The 18,307-nt window shown below is 36.3% G+C and overlaps 7 protein-coding genes across 8 annotated transcripts; 4 read left to right on the top strand and 3 right to left on the bottom strand.

The window, feature by feature from the left end:
• Window positions 1-63: 63 nt before the first annotated feature.
• On the bottom strand, window positions 64-2,329 carry LOC9330477 (protein SCAI). Its single transcript, XM_021014900.1, is given in 6 exon segments — window positions 64-444; window positions 533-599; window positions 687-905; window positions 998-1,192; window positions 1,400-1,787; window positions 1,994-2,329. Coding segments are annotated over 6 exon segments (1,236 nt in total). The 5' UTR covers window positions 2,113-2,329; the 3' UTR covers window positions 64-196.
• A 3,100-nt stretch (window positions 2,330-5,429) lies between these two features.
• On the top strand, window positions 5,430-6,134 carry LOC9330476. Its single transcript, XM_002894369.2, has one exon. The coding sequence runs from the start codon at window positions 5,587-5,589 to the stop codon at window positions 6,031-6,033; it is 447 nt and encodes a 148-aa protein (XP_002894415.1). The 5' UTR covers window positions 5,430-5,586; the 3' UTR covers window positions 6,034-6,134.
• A 3,066-nt stretch (window positions 6,135-9,200) lies between these two features.
• On the top strand, window positions 9,201-10,448 carry LOC9330474 (stem-specific protein TSJT1). The gene is made up of 4 exons (XM_002894367.2): window positions 9,201-9,482; window positions 9,572-9,815; window positions 9,896-10,016; window positions 10,111-10,448. The coding sequence occupies exons 1-4, from the start codon at window positions 9,277-9,279 to the stop codon at window positions 10,299-10,301; spliced, it is 762 nt and encodes a 253-aa protein (XP_002894413.1). The 5' UTR covers window positions 9,201-9,276; the 3' UTR covers window positions 10,302-10,448.
• A 111-nt stretch (window positions 10,449-10,559) lies between these two features.
• LOC9327784 (putative cysteine-rich repeat secretory protein 10) lies at window positions 10,560-11,677 on the top strand. The gene is made up of 2 exons (XM_002894366.2): window positions 10,560-10,935; window positions 11,016-11,677. Exons 1-2 carry the CDS (start codon window positions 10,609-10,611, stop codon window positions 11,511-11,513), a joined length of 825 nt encoding a protein of 274 aa, XP_002894412.2. The 5' UTR covers window positions 10,560-10,608; the 3' UTR covers window positions 11,514-11,677.
• Window positions 11,660-13,814, bottom strand: LOC9330473 (ribosome biogenesis protein BRX1 homolog 2). The gene is made up of 7 exons (XM_021013542.1): window positions 13,524-13,814; window positions 13,283-13,424; window positions 12,822-12,900; window positions 12,519-12,643; window positions 12,236-12,406; window positions 12,055-12,153; window positions 11,660-11,960 (listed from the first exon to the last, which is right to left on the bottom strand). Exons 1-7 carry the CDS (start codon window positions 13,730-13,732, stop codon window positions 11,823-11,825), a joined length of 963 nt encoding a protein of 320 aa, XP_020869201.1. The 5' UTR covers window positions 13,733-13,814; the 3' UTR covers window positions 11,660-11,822.
• A 97-nt stretch (window positions 13,815-13,911) lies between these two features.
• On the top strand, window positions 13,912-15,673 carry LOC9327783 (lanC-like protein GCR2). Of its 2 annotated transcripts, none has more exons than XM_002894365.2 (6): window positions 13,912-14,113; window positions 14,233-14,411; window positions 14,484-14,595; window positions 14,682-14,798; window positions 14,865-15,179; window positions 15,252-15,673. In XM_002894365.2, exons 1-6 carry the CDS (start codon window positions 13,943-13,945, stop codon window positions 15,588-15,590), a joined length of 1,233 nt encoding a protein of 410 aa, XP_002894411.1. In that variant the 5' UTR covers window positions 13,912-13,942; the 3' UTR covers window positions 15,591-15,673. The 2 variants fall into 2 exon arrangements, with proteins under 2 accessions (XP_002894411.1, XP_020870460.1); XM_021014801.1 differs by having other exon boundaries at window positions 13,920-14,024.
• On the bottom strand, window positions 15,635-16,895 carry LOC9327782. The gene is made up of 3 exons (XM_002891674.2): window positions 16,707-16,895; window positions 16,135-16,340; window positions 15,635-16,054 (listed from the first exon to the last, which is right to left on the bottom strand). The coding sequence occupies exons 1-3, from the start codon at window positions 16,794-16,796 to the stop codon at window positions 15,823-15,825; spliced, it is 528 nt and encodes a 175-aa protein (XP_002891720.1). The 5' UTR covers window positions 16,797-16,895; the 3' UTR covers window positions 15,635-15,822.
• Between the last annotated feature and the right edge of the window lie 1,412 nt (window positions 16,896-18,307).

Here is an 18,307-nt window from a genome sequence, read left to right as displayed (position 1 = left end):
ATTATATGTTGCCATTAGTTGTTTATGAATGTCTGGAAATTTCGGGTGTTGTTTTCTTTCAGATACGAAACATATTTAATTGGAATTATCACAAAGGTCCAATTTTATCAAAGATTTTTCTCTTACAAGTATCCTCCTTCTGCCCTCTAGAAGATATACATGGATCCTCTCTACATGCATATCGCCTAATGGATGTTTACATAAAAGTTTCAAGAATTATGGAGTGGATACCTGTGAGCCCATGACTGCCAAAAGACAGACCACATGGGGTACTGACTGCGTCCTCACTGATTTGCCTCAAAGACTGACCAGATGGGGTAATTTGAAGTGATGGGTCTCTCTCTTGTGTGATTGTGTGAGATTCAAAGTCTCTCAAGATATTCTCCTCAACATTGGTTGCACTTCTAGCACTCAAAGGAGATGATGAAATCTGTCCATTCTTGCCTGAATGAAAATGGAAATGTTAGAAAGGAAGGAACTCAATATTCCAAAGAGAACAAGCATAATACCAGACTAAAACTACACACATTACCAGAAGCAGACAGATATAATAAAAGAATGCCATGAGAAGGAAGCTCCTCACAAATAGTGGCCAAAACCTACCAAATAAAAACAGGGTTAACAGAATGATGTTCCATAGAGCCCATAATTCCAGTTAGACAAGTAAAAAACAAAAATCAACTTACAGCCAAAAAATGTGTTATGGATGGACGATAAAGGACAGCTTTGCGAGGGTTAGGTGGCAAAGTAGGATCATTCATGCTCTGGGAGTTAATACGAGAAACTCCAACGGGAGCATTCAGACCCATTTTAGCACCAGTTGATTGATATAGTGAACCACTCGGTTCCCACTCTAAGCATTGAAGCATCCTAAAAGAATCGAGCGTGAGCTCCGAATACTTGACCTGGTGGAAATCATACAGCATGATTGCAAATTTTAGAGGGTAAGAATATTAAACAGGCGTTCATACTAAACACGAACACGTAGAAACATTACCTCGTTATAATAATAGCTGCTCAAGATTGCATCCGTCAACCTTAAAGATCTACTAGCACGCGGTGTACCAGCATCCAGATTAGGATCCAGAACAAGACTGTATCTTAGAGGTCTAGTGTTCATAAATGCAGTGTCAGATTTCAGAAATCTAACTATGTCCTGCGCCACAACCTTCCATTCTTTAAAATCGGTTTCCTGAAAACATGAAAAGTTGTTTATGTAACACCTAAGGAAATAAAAATTAGTCATCTCATACCAGAAAAAAAATTGATAGAGACAAGATCTCTTGTAAGGCAACCTAATTGTTATCATTCTCCATTAAAATAGTAACACCAACAAACAGTCTAAGGCTCGGGGAAAGAAAGTAGTCAAGATGGAGAGAATAGGTTATCAGAAAAAAACCTGGAATGTCCTCTTGCATTCATCTATCAACCGTTTAAACTGATCAACAAGTTGATGCACCATCTCACGGCGGCCAAGGACCAAACACACCATAAGAAACCTTGCAAGAAACCGTAGCTGTTTGTTTGCAATATTAATATCCTGAAACAATCCTTATTTGAAGTACTCTCTAGTGAGTATTGCTTCGTAGAATACATAAGACTCGGATAAGTAACCGGCATCACTTGTCCGCATATAATGTCCATAGTAAAGCTGTGCAATTCGAGATGCGATCTCTCCAATCTCCCATCTCTTAAGTCCAGCTTCAACAAGCTTCTGCCGATTCTCTTGCTGAAACTTCCATAACTGTGTGTATACTTTGAATACCTTGAAGAAATAGTTTTCATACCTATAAACAGAATTAACAATTCCATGAACCAACAATCGGATTCATTCTTAATCCGATTATAGTTTCCTACCAAAATCAATATCTAGCAACTCTCAAATCAACATTTCTATGTACGTTTTCCTTCAGCCTAAACAAAATTGATAGTCTCCAGGAAAAATTGACAAAATCGAAATTCACCGGTTATATCAGCGGAATCGGAAGCGTACCTGGAGCGTTCATAGAAGGGCAAGTCTCTGATCTTGGAGAATTTCTTATCGGCTTTGTTAACAAGAGACCAGTAAACTTCACTCAGCGGGATATTATTACCGCTGATTTGCTGCGACATTTCTCAGGTCACGACGAAAGCGGTCACTCTTCAGAGAGAGAGAGAGAGAGAGAGAGAGAGAGAGAGAGAATCGGAGGACCGTTGATCGGAGTGTTTGGTCGTCGTCGTCGTCTTCTAGATCGGCGAATCCGACTTTTGGATGACTATTGTACCGAGCGGTTTACCAACGAAATTTGTCTAATCGATTTTGGTTTGTTTTTTTTTTTTTAATCTGGGGGAACATTCGGCTGAAATAAATAACCAAAAAAACATCTAAATTTTTTTTTGGTGCATTTTATGATTAGGACTATAAATTTTTGGTCGAAATTATTCTCAGTTTTATAAATAATTTTTGTATTATTCAGAGCATCTCCAAAAGCAATCTCAATACCTCAAATTTGAGGTTTTATCTTTTTACTAGGGGACCGGATATACATTTTATTTTTTAGTTAGTTTGATTTTAAATTATTTTTTAAGTTTCTTTAGTATATATAAGTTTGCTTAGGCATGCCATCACGATTCGTCTTTCAACTCATGTTAGAGCATTTCCATTGGATATCCCCGTTAAATGTAACTTTCCATTACGTCACCTTTGACCCTCTATGTCATGATTAGCCTTTAAGCCACAAGATAATACATAACCAAACGTTAAATTTAAGTGATTGAACAACAGTTCCGATTAAGAGTTTGCCCACCATTATGATTAAACTGATGAAAGTTTTCATGTATCTCTATTATGCAAATTTATGCCTTCCATCAAGGGAAGAAACCAGAGAACCTAACCACAAGATAATTAAAAAAAGAAACTATAGTTATGGAGAGGAACATCCATAAAGAGCAAGATAAAGAATAACCCTATTTAGCAGAGATTACACGATTACATTTGCTTAGAATTTTGTGAACTTGAGATTCGTCATTGAAAAAAGACTAATCAAACTGTTGAGGGAGGCGGGCATTCAAAAGATGAAGAGGAGGCTGCCACTCACAGCTCCTATGTGTTTTTTAGCAGAGTACCAAAAGTATATAGTGTTAAAAAATTTGGACTTAACGAAAAACTGTTTTAGTAGAGTACCTAAGTGTTTCTAAGTGTTTCGAAAGATCTTAAACCTTTGTAAGTGAGAGCCAGACACGTTTTGGCATGCACTCTTTAGAGACTACTCTGCTCATTCATGCTATAACATTTACGATTTCATTGATTCTTTTCACCTTGGTTCAAACACAAAAACATATGCGAAGAACGATCAAGACAATAGCAAGTGTAACATTAACTGTCGATGACTACATCATACAATACTACTCACCAAGGTAAGGGGAAATAACATGAAAATAGTTAAAATTTATTTTGGTTTGATATCCAAAAAAAGAAAAGAAATGAAGATATGGTTTTGAGACATTTAGAAGATTTTAAATAAAGAATAACATGTTCATGTCAAACAAAGTTAAAGAATCAGTATGAATCAAGCATGAACAGAAACTCAAAAAGTTAACATTTTCATTAAATACTTTGTATTAATGAAGATAAAGATGAACAAAAAGACCCTTCGACACAAGCCATCCTTTAGATTCATCGCTTATCACCCTCATGTTAGGAAACTTTGATGGATTCCTCAATCAAGATCAAAATCTGTAAGCCAATTTAAAACATGCTTATCCTCTTTTGTCTCTGTAAACAAAAAGCAAAACCTCAAAAAGCAAAATCTATAAGCCAATCAAATCTGTTAAAAAAAATTGATGGTTTTGTTTTGACTATGCTTTTTGTTCCTTAACTTCTCCTCTTTTGTCTCTGTGGACAAAAAGCAAAATCTCAAATTTTAGTTGAACAAAAAGACAGATTTTTTTATTCATGCTAGGCTAACTTATAAAACTTAAAAGATCCTTCTTACCACCAGTTGCCGTACACCGCTGAAGCCAATTTTTCACAGCTAAGAACATGTCAGAATAAATATTTATATGAACAATTAGAGGCCTCCATGATATCTAGCCTTCTAGAATCCGGTGTAATTCGTCTCCATTCTTCAACTTCGCTTGCTTCTGTATATGATTCGATTTTATTGGTGGGACAACGATGTCCATAACAGAGAGGTGGAGAGATGTGTTATATATATGGAATCATTGCACTTAAGAGGATGTGAGGAAGTGCCGGGAAGTTGAGCCGGTTCAACTTTCCGAGATGTTATCACTAAGAGAAGGATATATTAAGAGGGTGCATTCAATCGTTTTGAAAAAACTGAATACCCTAATTTTGTGCGTGTCTTGAAACGTTGACGACGTAGCCACTTTGGAACAATTTAGAATTTAAGGTTAAAAGTAGGCTGACGTGGCAGCTTAATAGAAGATGTTAAATTGCTGATGTGGATGGCTTAAGAGGCCTCAATTAACATTTTTTAGAACCTGACTGGTTTAAATGCAGCGGTTGCGGTTGCGGTTGCGGGAGTTTGCGGAAGCGGGCGGTTGCGGCTTTAAGCGTTATCAAGCGTTTTGAACGATTGGTTTAGCGTTTGAAAATGGGAGCGTTTGCGGGAGTTTTATGACTGGTAAACCAGCGGGTGCGATAACAGTTAAATAAAAGAATGACCAAAATAAATAAAAAATATTACAAAAAAAAAAAACACCAATATATTATTATGATAATATTAGAAAAATTTGAACATGCTTAATAATTAAAACCATAAATAAAGTACTAAATAATTATTCAAAAATAAAGAAATTTTGTAACAAGATAGTACTTTCTGCATCTGGTTTAACATAAAAATTTGCATTAAGTAATGGGAAAAACTTTAAATAACGTTGAATTCAATAAAAAAGAAAGTGAGTTTCTATTCGAGAAAACAAATCGAAACATATATTCAATCAAAAAGCAAAGCAATACGTAATGAAAATAAAAAAAACGATGCCATGAAAAATATTCAAGTTACACATGAGGTGATGAAAGAATAAAAGGATATATGATACTTACATTTGGTTATTGATTTTCATCAGTTTGGGTGGAAGACATTGAGAGAATAGAGTTTTAGAATATTATTAGGGTTTCTGATGAGAACGTGATACAAAGATGAAAGATATATATAGGATTAATATATATTATAATAATTATAAGTAAATGTTTGACTTTTTTTTTTTTTTTCTTTTTTAATCCAACCGCTACCGCCCGCAACCGCAAACGCTTGCGGGAAAGAGCTTTTGAAATTCAGCGATTTCGAGCGGTTCGAAGCGGGACGGAGCAGTTTCTATGATTGGTTCCAACCGCTAACAACCGCAACCGACCGCTAGCAACCGCTAGGAGGGTGCTAGCGGGAGAACCAATCAAGCCCTTATTAGTAAGAGACTATAAACTGAAATGTGACTTAAATATTAATCAAGTAACATATGTGACATTTCAAAAAACTCAAACAACCCTTTAATGACCAGAAACATAAAAAGCTAGTCGTTACTAATCAGTAAAACATTAAAAGCCTACTTCACCAAAGCTTTTTTCTTCGTCACAAGAACAAGAAAATGGAGAAAGCAATTCTCATAACGTTTCTCATAGCCACATCAATGGTTTATCAAAGTCTCGCTCAAGACGAAGAGATCAGTCCAATATCTCCTGAATCATTTGCATACGAACCCGCTGCAGCTTACGAGTATGACCACGACCTCCTAGACCACATGACGACACAACGCATCAAATTTCTTCAAGATTGTTCGGATAAAATGAGCTCGAAATGCGGGGTTGAGATGACGGAAGGATTGATCGACGACAAGCCCGTGTCGGAGAATTGTTGTGTGAACTTTTTGAAGATTGGAAGAGATTGTCACGAAGGATTATTGACTTTTGTATTCGCCACTTATGAGCTAAAAGATGCTGCTTCTGAGATTCTTCCTAGGAGCAAACGGATGTGGAACAAATGTGTTGAGACCACTGCTGCTAAGATTGGTGTTCCTCTCGCATTTGAAACTTGATTTTTAAGTTAATGATCAAAAAAGTTTTATTTTTTTCCAATTATACATATATATACTACATGTTGTTAACCATTTTGATTTCGTTATGTTATTTTTGGAGATCTTTTTACTTTGTTTTTACTAATAAAAACTAGAGTATCAATAATCTTTAATTTTACGCCCAATTAAATTCTTAAATATTTACATAAACGAAATTGATGGTTATTTGTAGTATAGCTTTGGTCACATTATTTGGTAGAATGGTATTATGATTGTACAAATTTTGTAAAATTTTCACCATCACATAATTTTTTAGGATTCTAATCTACTATTCTAATATTCAAGTATTATTTAATATACAAATTGTCATTTTTCAATAAAACGAAAATAGTCTTTTTAGTAATTGTTTATACTCTATATAAGAGCCAAATAGAAAATGTATAAAGAATGAATTGTCTGTTTGATCAAAAAAAAAGTATGAATTGTCTACTGGTTTGCAAAAATTAATCTGATTAAAGTACTTTTATTAATCAAATTATTTTCAAGAAATTAGAAAAAGTTACTAAAATTTTATTTTCTTAGGCCTAATAAATTAGGCCTGAGATTATTATCCGGTATCCGCGGATATCCGTATCCGCGGATATCCGTATCCGTATCCGTTTTTTATCCGAAAAAACGAATATCCGGGAAAACAGATACGGATACGGATAATAAAATAACGGATATTCCGGATACGGATAATGTTAATTTTAAAAACGGATAACGGATATCCGGTTATTTTGTATTTTTATTTTTATACAAAAATATGGTATTTTTATACGAAAATACGGTATTTTTATACGAAAATACGGTATTTTTATATGAAAAAATGATTTTTTTTTTTTGCATGTCTACGGATATTCGTGGATATCCGCGGATATCCGGATTTTTAACGGATATCCGGATATCCGGATCCGGATACGGATACCAAATTGGCGGATAATACGGATACGGATATCCTAAAAAAACCGGATATCCGCTCCGTTTACAGCCCTATAATAAATTGTGTCGTTAGCTTCATTTTTCGTAACTCCACATTAGTCACTATAGATTTACCGTTCTCTGCGCAAGTGAGTCAAGTATCGGCCAGTGGCTATAATGTTGCTTTCTTAATGCAATCTGGGGAGGTTGGTTACTTCTGCTTCTTTTGGTTTTAGAAACTACCTTTGAAGGCCACCCAAGAGGTCATGTGGTAACTATCGGCGCAGGTTTTCACATATGGGTGTAATGCTCTCTTCAGTTGTGGTCACGTAGATACAGACAGTCCAATATATACGCCCAAGCTCGTTGAGGCTTTGAAGAGGACTCCTTGTAAGCAGGTATCATTTCATCAGGCCCGGTCCTAGGATTTTTGTGGTCTAAAGCATAGTTAAATGATATTTTTTTTTATAAACGAAAAAAATACTGTAAGTCTGTAAAAAAACGAAAAAAAAAAAAAACTGTAAAAGCTGGGATTCGAACTAGGCACCAAACATTAATTAACTAGATACATAACCACTAGCCTAAACAATTGTTTTACTAATGTGGTTCTAAAAAATTTGTTTTATTTTGTGGGCTAAAGCATATGCTTTGCCTGCTTTATGGGTGGGCCGGGCCTGCATTTCATATCTGACTTTGTAGACCATAGGAGTTTTGAGTTTAAGTTTTACATGAATGTTGAAACTGATACTGCATCTAGTTTAGATGTTTTCTTTCCTGAATGTTAAACTTGATGTATGCAAACTACTAGTATTATGTGGCCCATCTATATGTTTTGTGGAGATTCGTAAAAATTGTTATATGAACGTTGTTACTAGGTAGCCACTGGAAATATCTCCACTGTGTTTCTGACAAGGGAAGGGCATGTGTATACTGTTGGAGGAAACATACATGGGCAGCTTGGTCATGGTGATACCTTGAACAGACAAGTACCCAGCATGGTTGAATTACTTAATAAGGTTGGGCTGGTTATACACATTTCGGCTGGACCATACTATGTCTTGGCTGTAACGGAGGATGGATCGCCATATCGGTTTACTCTTTTGGCGATGGTTTCGACCTCTGTCTTGGTAATGGAGATACTCGAGATGAACAACTACCGCATGCTATTCAGGCTTTTGATAAATTGATGAGAGTAAAGACACAAAAGTGTTGTGGAAGAATTATAATTAGACTCTCATAAGATTAAATGTATAAATTACATTCTCTTATATAGAGATGAGATTTCCTAATCTAAGATAAATATAAATGTAAATAATATATTTAGAGATAATAGTAAATATCCTAAACTAAGATATTAACAAATATCATGATCTTCTGGATCCTTCTCGATCTTTATGCTTTTCATCTCGACCGTCGATCTCCGGTTCCCTCAATAGCTTTTAAAACCAAAGGTGTTCATATACTCCGTGTTTGTGCTGGTGATGAACATGCTGTTGCGATTGACTCTAACGGTTATGTAATTCTCGAACCTTGGAATGTACTTGTTTCCAAGCCTAAACCTTAAATCTCTCTGGTTTCATAACAATTTCTCTTTTCTTTTTCTAATGTGTAAGGTATACACATGGGGTAGATGTGACATAGGCGCTCCAGGAAACGGTGACGAGAATGACAAGCCCACTCCTGAGGTTTTGCTCAGCCTTAAGAAACATATAGCAGTTCAGGTTTAAGAACAATATCTTCTCTCTGTACTCTAAATCTAGTTTGTAAGTCTTACATTACAAAAGAAAGAAAAGTGTTCTCTTTCCTAGAGCCGCATTCTCTTAAACCGAACCGATATCGGTTATTAACAACAATACATATGTTCACCATATATACTGGTTTCTTTCGTATGACATTTATGTTACTGTGTCAAGCTAATGCATATACCATTTTCGATCATATCATTGTGAAGATTTTTTTTTTTTTTTTTTTGGACAAATCATTGTGAAGATATGTGCCTTCAAATAAAAGAAATACTAATTGATTCCATTAAACAAAGGGCATAATTAATTTATCAATAAGTAGTACTACTAGAATTTGGATAAGAACACATTGAGATCTGTGAGACAAGACTTTATCCAAAAAAAACAAATCAGAGTCATCTCCACGTCAATGTTTCTCACTTTTCGTGTACATCAAAATTCCACAAAACAAAAACCTATAAAAGACCCCCACTTGTTGTTTGTTCTTCATCAAAAAACATAATCACATTTCTCATATTATCCAAAACACAAAAAAAAAGATTAAAAAAAATAAGAGAAAAAAATGTTGGCTATTTTTCAAAAGACGTTTGTTCATCCACCGGAAGAACTAAACAGTCCGGCGTCTAATTTCACCGGCGAAAACCCAAAACTTCCGGGAGAAACTCTCTCTGACTTCCTTTCTCACCACCCCGACACAGCTTTCTCAATGAACTTCGGTGACTCCGCTGTTCTTGCTTTCGTCCGTTCACAAAACTCTCATCATCAAAGGTTTAAACACATTTCACTAACACAATCCATAATCTTGTTTCTTACCGGAAAAAAATCAAATCTTTATTCTTGTTATGTAATTGTTTCAGAGTGTTTAGTGGAATCGATGGAATCTACTGTGTGTTTCTTGGAGCATTGAACAATCTCTGTAATTTGAACAAACAATACGGTTTATCTGGAAAAACTTCAAACGAAGCTATGTTTGTTATCGAAGCTTATCGAACACTTCGTGATCGTGGTCCTTATCCAGCTGATCAAGTTCTTAGAGGTCTTGACGGAAGTTTTGCTTTTGTCGTCTATGATACTCAAACCTCCTCTGTTTTTGCAGCTCTGGTATAAAAACAGAAACTTTAACTAAAAATCTGACATTTTTATAAAATTTGAGATTTTTATTCTTAACAATGTTTTTTCAGGGATCTGATGGAGAAGAGAGTTTGTATTGGGGAATAGCTGCAGATGGATCTGTTGTTATGTCTGATGATCTCAAGATCATTAAGAAAAGTTGTGCGAAATCGTTCGCGCCTTTTCCAACCGGTTAGTTAATAAACAGATTCAGTTTTGAGTACAATGAGCAAAACAAAATGTGTATATGATTTGGAGGTGATTGGTTTGTGTAACGTTGTTTCAGGTTGTATGTTTCATAGTGAGACTGGTTTGATGAGTTTTGAGCATCCGAAAAACAAGATGAAGGCGATGCCGAGGATTGATAGTGAAGGAGTTATATGTGGAGCTAACTTTAAAGTTGATGCTTGTTCAAAGATCAATAGCATTCCAAGAAGAGGAAGTGAAGCTAATTGGTCTCTAGCCAATTCCCGGTAATGGAATGAAGTAGAAGACTTGTTGAAAAAACAGAGTTGTTTGTTTCTTTGATGCAATGTTTTGTTCTGTTTTTGTAAATACCCTCAACAATGCAAAAAACAATAAACACTTTCATTAGTAGTAGTGATGATGCAATCTACTAAGCTATTTAAAGGTTGGAACAAGTTTCATTGGTCCTCCTCGTCTCTCGCCGTAAATACCAAGTCTCAAAAACTCCTCTCTCCTGTTATAAACATCCCAACGTTTTCATGATTGATCTAATAAAAGATCATCCTCCATCGGAAACATATATCAAAATCGAATAACGATGTCTTCTTCCTCTATGTCGAATCGCCATGTTTCCGTCATTTTGTTGGTTGTGGTGGCAATGCTACTCTTTTTTATACAGGGTGTATTGTCTCTAAACCAGACCAATGCTTATCTGCAACACATATGCGTCAACAGTGACGGGATATACAAGTCGGATAGTTCATATGAGAGCAATGTCAAACATCTCCTCGAGTTTATGTCTTCACCTCTAGACTACGGTTTCACCAGCGGTACCAGTAGTAATGACATCTACGCCAAGTTCCAGTGTCGGGGCGACGTCTCTGAATCCAAGTGCCGCTCTTGCCTTACCACCGCCTTCTCTGCGGTAATGCCATAATAGAAAAAGAACTATATAGTATAGTACAAAAAACAATAGTTCTTGATTTTGGTATATATATGTGACAGATTCGTAGAAGATGTCCGAATAACAAAGGGAGAATAATATGGTACGACAACTGTGTTCTCGACCTTTCTTCGATTTATACCTATGATAAAGTCGATTACAAGCACAGTTTCTATGTGTACAACGCGAAAGATGTGAGCGGCAATACAAAGTCGTTCAACAAGAACACGAACACTCTCCTCTATAAGCTGAAGGAGAAAGCAACTAGGAAAGAGCAAGAGCAGTACACAAAAGACTACATGTATGCGACCGGGGAAGAAAGTCTCGGGACGATGAAATTGTACGCAATGGTGCAATGTACGCAGGATTTATCGATCAAAAATTGTAGTGTGTGTTTGGATTGGATAATGGGGAAGCTTCCGAGATGCTGCAACGGTAAACAAGGAGGAAGAGTTTATAATCCCAACTGTAATTTTAGGTACGAGCTTTACCCTTTTTGTAAAAACTTAAAAGACTGTCTAATGAGAGCTCCTAAAAAGGACATTCAAGGTTATATGTAGACCTAACTTTAAAGGCGATGCTTGTTCAAAGATCAATAGCACTCCCAGAAGAGAAAGTGAAGCTAATTGATCCCGAGTTGTTTGTTTCTTCTTTCTATGATGTGATTTCTGTTCTCTTTTTTTGTAAATACTATCGATAATGCAAACAACAATAAACTTGTTCATCTTTTTTACTTACAGAATCAGTTGAATTTAAGAAACATATCATTGCAAGACAAAACTTGATTCTGTTTGATCCTGAGCGAAAAAAGGGAAAACTTGAGTAAGACAAAAAAAAATGTGAACTGATACAATTTTCCTGAATTCTGATCATTCATCATCTTTCCACATATCTGCAAACTCATCAGGCTCCAATGGGTTTGAGAGCTCATGCATCTTTTTCCTCGTCTTCGCCTTGATCTTCTTAGCAAATTTCCCAGCTTTATTTCTCTTCTCCAGTGCTCGAATCTGAAGACATTGATTTAAAATTAGCTCAAGGAAAGTTCTAAGATTCATTTGGTTAAATCTTCTGCTTGCAAATAAGACATTAATCAAATGATACCTGGTTTGGAGATACGTATAACGGGTTCTCATAAAGAGTAGGACCTCCAAAGCTGCCTCCGAATATCTTGATTGGATTCAGACAAAACCTTGGACCAACCTGTCACCAATAGTGCATTGTTTCAATCAAAACCATGGTCAAAAGACTATTATAAAAAACTTGCAACTCTTTGTCTACAAACCTCGATAAGGGTCATTTTATCCAGGCCGCCTTTTGCAATTTTATCTGATTCATTGTGAGGAACCGAAATCTGGTAATTCCGGAACCATATATGCTCATCAACAATGGAAAAGACAAATACATGGTCATGGTAAGGCTTAGATTTCCTGTGTTCCTTGGGAATTCCAAACACCTGAGAGATGAACAAAACAAAACTAATTAGGATGCGAAATTCTTGAATATTATCGAATATCGAGAACTAATGAACCAACATTATTATCCAAGAATATGAATCTGGTAACAACCTGAGTAAGCATCTCCTTCAAGAGTTTCCAGTGCGCATCTTTATCAAAATTGGATGAGAATGTCAAAAGTGGACGCGACCCTTTTAGATGATTCCCAGTGAGTTTCAGCTCTTCCATCGCGTGCACTTCAACAATAGAGAAAACGAAAGTAAAAACCCTTTTACCAAAAAATTCATAGTTACAGAAACAGAACTTAGCTATAGAACAAGACACGAGCTGATTGAACCCATCATAGCTAAATACGTGACTAGATCTATCAGCTCTAGCCACTTAAAACTAACGTCAGAGGATCTCGACACTTACCAGCTTTAACCAAAAACTTCACAGATGGTCCACTAGGGGATTTGACCATCCACATGTAAAGATCCTTATGTTTCCTACACTGAAATTGGAAACAGAAACAAACACAAATCAACCAACACATTCAAAGATTGTCCATTTACATCAACATGCATATACTTAAAGCTTCCATTGAGTATTCTAATAACAAATTTCTAAGACTGAGTCAAACATTCCACACTAAAGCAACCAAATCCTAACACTTTGGGATAACTATCAAATTTCGATAACATGGAATAAATACTAAAATAAACACAAATCAACCAATATGCATATAAATAAGCTTCCATTGAGTATTCGAATCACAATTTTATGCGGTTTGAGTCATACATTTCACTCTAAATGAACAAATCTGACTATCCTTTAGTACATAGAACAAAAGCTAAGCCTAGAGATAAGTAAGTAACTAAAGATGGAAACTTTACCTCGAAGAACAAACAGGAATTAGATCCCTTAAGCTCAATAAGCTCATTCAAAGTCGCCCCTTTGCTACTCTTAGCTTCAACTTTACTATCCTTCTTACAGTGTGGCAGAAGTGAAACCATGTTCAACATCAAACTCCGATACCTTCACACAAAAAACCCCCAAATAAACAAATCAATTTCAAACCCTAAAAACGAAATCAAACCAAAAGAAAGGAAACAACTTTTGCAAATTAAACTCAACCTGAAACTGATACGACGAGAACAAGTAACCAAAACCTTCTCTTTATTCTTGAATCCAGATGAAGACAAAGCTTTAGATTTCTCAGCTTCACCTTCACTCTTATCTTTCCATCCCAATAGAGTCCTTTTGGGTCTCTCCGGAGCAGACTCATCGTTCTTTTTCACCGGCGCCGGAGCTTCCGTCTCGCTATGCTTCCGCTTCTTCCCCATTTTTTTTTTTTTGCTTTTTCCGCGTAGAGACGTTTTCTCTAGGGTTTTAGCAGAGAGTTTTAAGGTAAGAGACGAAACAGAGAAAAACCTCATGGGCCGGTTCTTATTGGGCCTAAAGTAAGGCCCATTAGCAATGGTAACGATGTGTCACTTCGTCGTTAGTTCTGTTCTTCGCAGCAACCGCTGAGAGAGAAAGAGAGAGTGACAGAGATGGGAGAACGTTTTTCCCGAAATGAGCTACCGGAATTTGTACCGGAAGAATCCGCCGGAGAAGATGAAACTGTTACCGCAGGTAAAGATTCGTTGACGAAACTGCTATCACTTCCGTACAAATCATTCTCCGAGAAGCTTCAGAGTTATGCTCTAAGCCTTAAAGATAAAGTAACTCACTTTTCAATTTGAATTATGTTGAAGTTATGTAGTTGTAATAATCGAATTAGTGAAGCTATGTCTGAGACTATTTGTGTTTTGTCTTGTTTGTGTGGTGATTCTATTTTTAGGTAGTGTGGGAGACATGGGAAAGATCTGGAAAACGTGTTCGAGATTATAAATTGTATACTGGAGTTCTTGGGACAGCTTATCTCTTGTTCAAATCTTATCAGGTTACTAGAAATGAAGATGATCTTAAGCTATGCTTAGAGATTGTTGAGGCTTGTGATGTAGCTTCAAGAGATTCTGAGTAAGGGGAATTTCTTTAAAGAGCCCATTTTCATATATTCATTTTGGGGTAATAAGCGCGGTTTTTTATCAGGCGAGTGACATTTATATGTGGTCATGCTGGTGTATGTGCTCTTGGTGCTGTTGCAGCCAAGCATTTGGGTGATAACCAGTTGCTGGATCGTTACTTAGCCCGTTTCCGAGGGGTAATTCCAGTTTATTTTGCTCGCGTACTAATTAGATAACTTGACTTGTACTTTGCTTGAGTGTTGCAACTTGATCTTTTTAACAGATTAGGCTTCCTAGTTACTTGCCATACGAGTTGTTATATGGTAGAGCAGGATACTTGTGGGCATGCTTGTTCTTGAATAAGCATATCGGGAAGGATAGTGTATCATCTGAGAGAATGGTAACAAAGTTTTTAAATTTCTTTGGTTATTTGGTTCAAAATTTGTTGATTTCTATATATCTTCAGAGATCAGTGGTTGAGGAAATCTTCAGGGCAGGAAGACAGCTCGGGAATAGAGGAACTTGTCCGTTGATGTATGAGTGGCACGGCAAGAGGTACTGGGGGGCTGCACACGGTTTAGCCGGGATCATGAATGTTTTGATGCATATGGAACTTGAACAAGATGAAATCAAAGATGTCAAAGGTACACTAAGCTATATGATACAAAACCGTTTTCCTAGCGGGAATTACCTATCTAGCGAAGGAAGCGAATCGGATCGCCTTGTTCACTGGTGTCACGGTGCTCCTGGTGTTGCTCTCACACTTGTAAAGGCAGCTCAGGTAATCATTTCTTGATTGAAATACTCTTATCAGTAAAACCATAATGCCAAACTCAGTTCTGGATATTGTCAGGTTTTTAAGACAAAGGAATTTGTAGAGGCAGCAATGGAGGCAGGAGAAGTTGTGTGGAACCGTGGATTGCTTAAACGAGTAGGAATCTGTCACGGTATCAGCGGAAACACATACGTGTTTCTTTCTCTATACCGGTTAACAGGAAAAGCAGAATATTTGTACCGCGCAAAAGCTTTCGCGTCTTTCCTACTCGATAAATCAGAGAAACTCATCTCAGAAGGTAAAATGCATGGAGGAGATAGACCCTTCTCTCTATTTGAAGGCATTGGAGGAATGGCCTACATGTTTCTCGACATGAACGATCCAACACAAGCTCTATTTCCAGGTTATGAACTCTAAAAAGTATAAAACTTTCCCTGTAACAACAACAAGCTTAAATACTGAATGTAAAATAGCTGTCTATATTATATAAGATTTATACATCACAAGAAAACCAAAAAAGCAAATGTGATTCAAAACGAATACAAGCAAGAAGCAAAATCACTAACATCATCAAATTTTAATATCCTATTGATCAGTGAGTGGACAAACTCGTTCAGGGTTTAGCTTTTCTTGTTCTGGATCTCACTCACTAGTAATGTGGGTTTCGGTAACCATCCTGGGCACGAGAATAGGAGACGTAATAGAACTGAGAGACAATAGCAGTGAAGAGAGCAAAGGAAGCACCAGCAGCAAACACTCCTTTACGGATCACTTCACAGCTTGGAGGGTCTTCGACGTTCCACATCCTTCTGTACTTAGTGTGGTACGCGTTTCTGATTGATCCCGCGAGCAAACATATCTCAGCAATCAAGAAAAACACCCTATCCAAAACCGATAAACAAGAAGGGTCAATACTGAATTAATGAAACATAATAAGAATGTGCTAAGTATAGAGCTTTACCAGCAAATGAGGAAGAGCATAATGGCACAAGCTCTTGAACCACCGGGGTTAAGAGCTTTGCCGCAACAGAAACACCGGCTAGCCACCATAATAATGACTTGACTAGTGAAGAGAAGCACAAAGGCACCAGCTCCATAACTTGTAGCTATGTCGGAGCCATACTCACAATACTCATAATCCTTCTCCTTGTCCGGAACAACCTTACCCTACAAAACAACAAACAAAGAAACCAAAAAACTTAAGCAAAATGATAGATCAAAAAACCACTAATCTGAGATCTAACAATGCAGTAAGCTGCACTTATCTACAAAGGTCTTAAAGTCTACAAAGATCTTTAAAGTACAATTTTAAGATCCGTATAGATCAAGAAACAAGATTCTTGAGTCAGATCTGATAAAGAGTCCACTACAAGAAATCGCACCGACAGAGATGTCGGTACCAAAACTAATTTAAAAGTCTAAACACTATTCAAATAAAGATTAGAATCTCATAACCAAAGTTTGACTTCAGGAGAAGAAGAAATCTGAAAGAGAGCAACGAACAGTAAAGAGAGAAAAGTGATTGATTCTTACGACACTTCTTCTTTGTTCGGCGGCAATGGCTAATCCAACAGCAATGAGATCTAGAATGAACACAATGATGATCACGAGCTTTGAAGCCATTGAGGAAATTGTTCTCAGAGAGCTTTTCTTGTGATTCTTCTTTCTCTTTCCCTCGAAGTTGTTTCGTTTCTTGATTATAATATTTATAGACGAAAATGTCAAGAGACTTGTGACCGAATTAAAGAAAACGAAATGACTATTTCTTTATTTATGAAAAAAAGACAACGCTAATTCGTTGCCTTTTGAAGTTTCATTAGTATATGTCTATATGAATTAACGTTAATAAATAATAACGTGGTGCAGGTGGAGTTTCATTTTGCTTTATCTACGGGTTAATTAAAGGGATCGTATAACTTGTTTAATAATTAAAGCTCTTAAATTAATTTCCCCCAAAATAATATAATAAATCGTAATTTTTTTTTTTAACTGGTTTTGTGGGAAAAGAAACGTAAAATTATCTTTAACACAAAAAAAAAAAAACCCGCTTCATATCACTTATGTAAACAACATTCCACAAAAATAATTCTTTTGAACACTATTTAATTACGGATGACAAAAAAAAAAAGAAAAAAACGTAAAATTAGTACGAAAGATTAGAAGAAGAATTAAATTGAAAAATGGAATTGAATGTCACCGTTTTGAATGATGAAGTCAAATTTAATGCTTAGATCTAAAACGGCTGATCTACAGTGAGTGGTCATGTAAATAAATGTGCATGGTTTAACCGGAATCCGGTTTTCCCGATTAGGATTATGATTACTAGAAATACAATGAGAATTTGGATGAATAAATCAATGGTTGAATTTTGTGACTACCGTTGAGGGTTGGATTTGACCAATCCAGCCCAACCTATTTTCGGCCCAATAATCAAAAGTCCAGTTCGAGGGTTTAGGAAAAGCCCATGAGTTTGATAGGCCCATAAAACGATCGAGTGGACGAGTCATTAGATTAGAGGATAAATTCGTCTAATTGGTCAAAGTACGACCGACACTATTCCCTATAAGTATCAAAATACCAGGTACTGTTAGAGGATCTGAAATTCACGCTCACTGAGAGAGTACGCTCAAGCTACGACCTCAACTCGAAGTGCGACCTCGATTCATCTACGACTTCTGATCTTGTAGTTCGTCTAACATTGTTTTGAACGAGATAATCTTTGTAAACCGACCTGTTTTGCCTAAATGTGGGCTTCTCTATAAGAGAAATTTTTGTTACTTCTCTTGAGATCTCATTCGTACTTGTGTGATTTTGTATCAACTGCAAATAATATGGATTATGATTTATTCTATATATCTATAATGAGAATTCGGATGAATAATAATAGCACATATAGTAAAACAAAGTAAATTGTTCTTTATAAGAAAGACACGAATGGTAAATTGTAATATATGCATATTGCGTATAACAAGAAGAAAAACTTCTAAATTTACTCTCAAAGCCACACATTAGTTGAAAACTTTACATAAATGGGCTTTTCGAGTTTGGCCCAATACTTTGTTGTGTTCCCTTGTGTTTTCGTTGTCGAGTTTTGTCTTTGTCTTCAATTCAAAGGACACGACCCTTTGTTCTTA

The sequence above is a fragment of the Arabidopsis lyrata genome (assembly GCF_000004255.2).
Source record: "Arabidopsis lyrata subsp. lyrata unplaced genomic scaffold ARALYscaffold_1, whole genome shotgun sequence".
In the NCBI taxonomy this organism is placed as follows: domain Eukaryota; kingdom Viridiplantae; phylum Streptophyta; class Magnoliopsida; order Brassicales; family Brassicaceae; genus Arabidopsis; species Arabidopsis lyrata.
The sequence above is the reverse complement of the archived record's forward strand: the minus strand, read 5'-3'. Positions and strand labels throughout refer to the sequence as shown.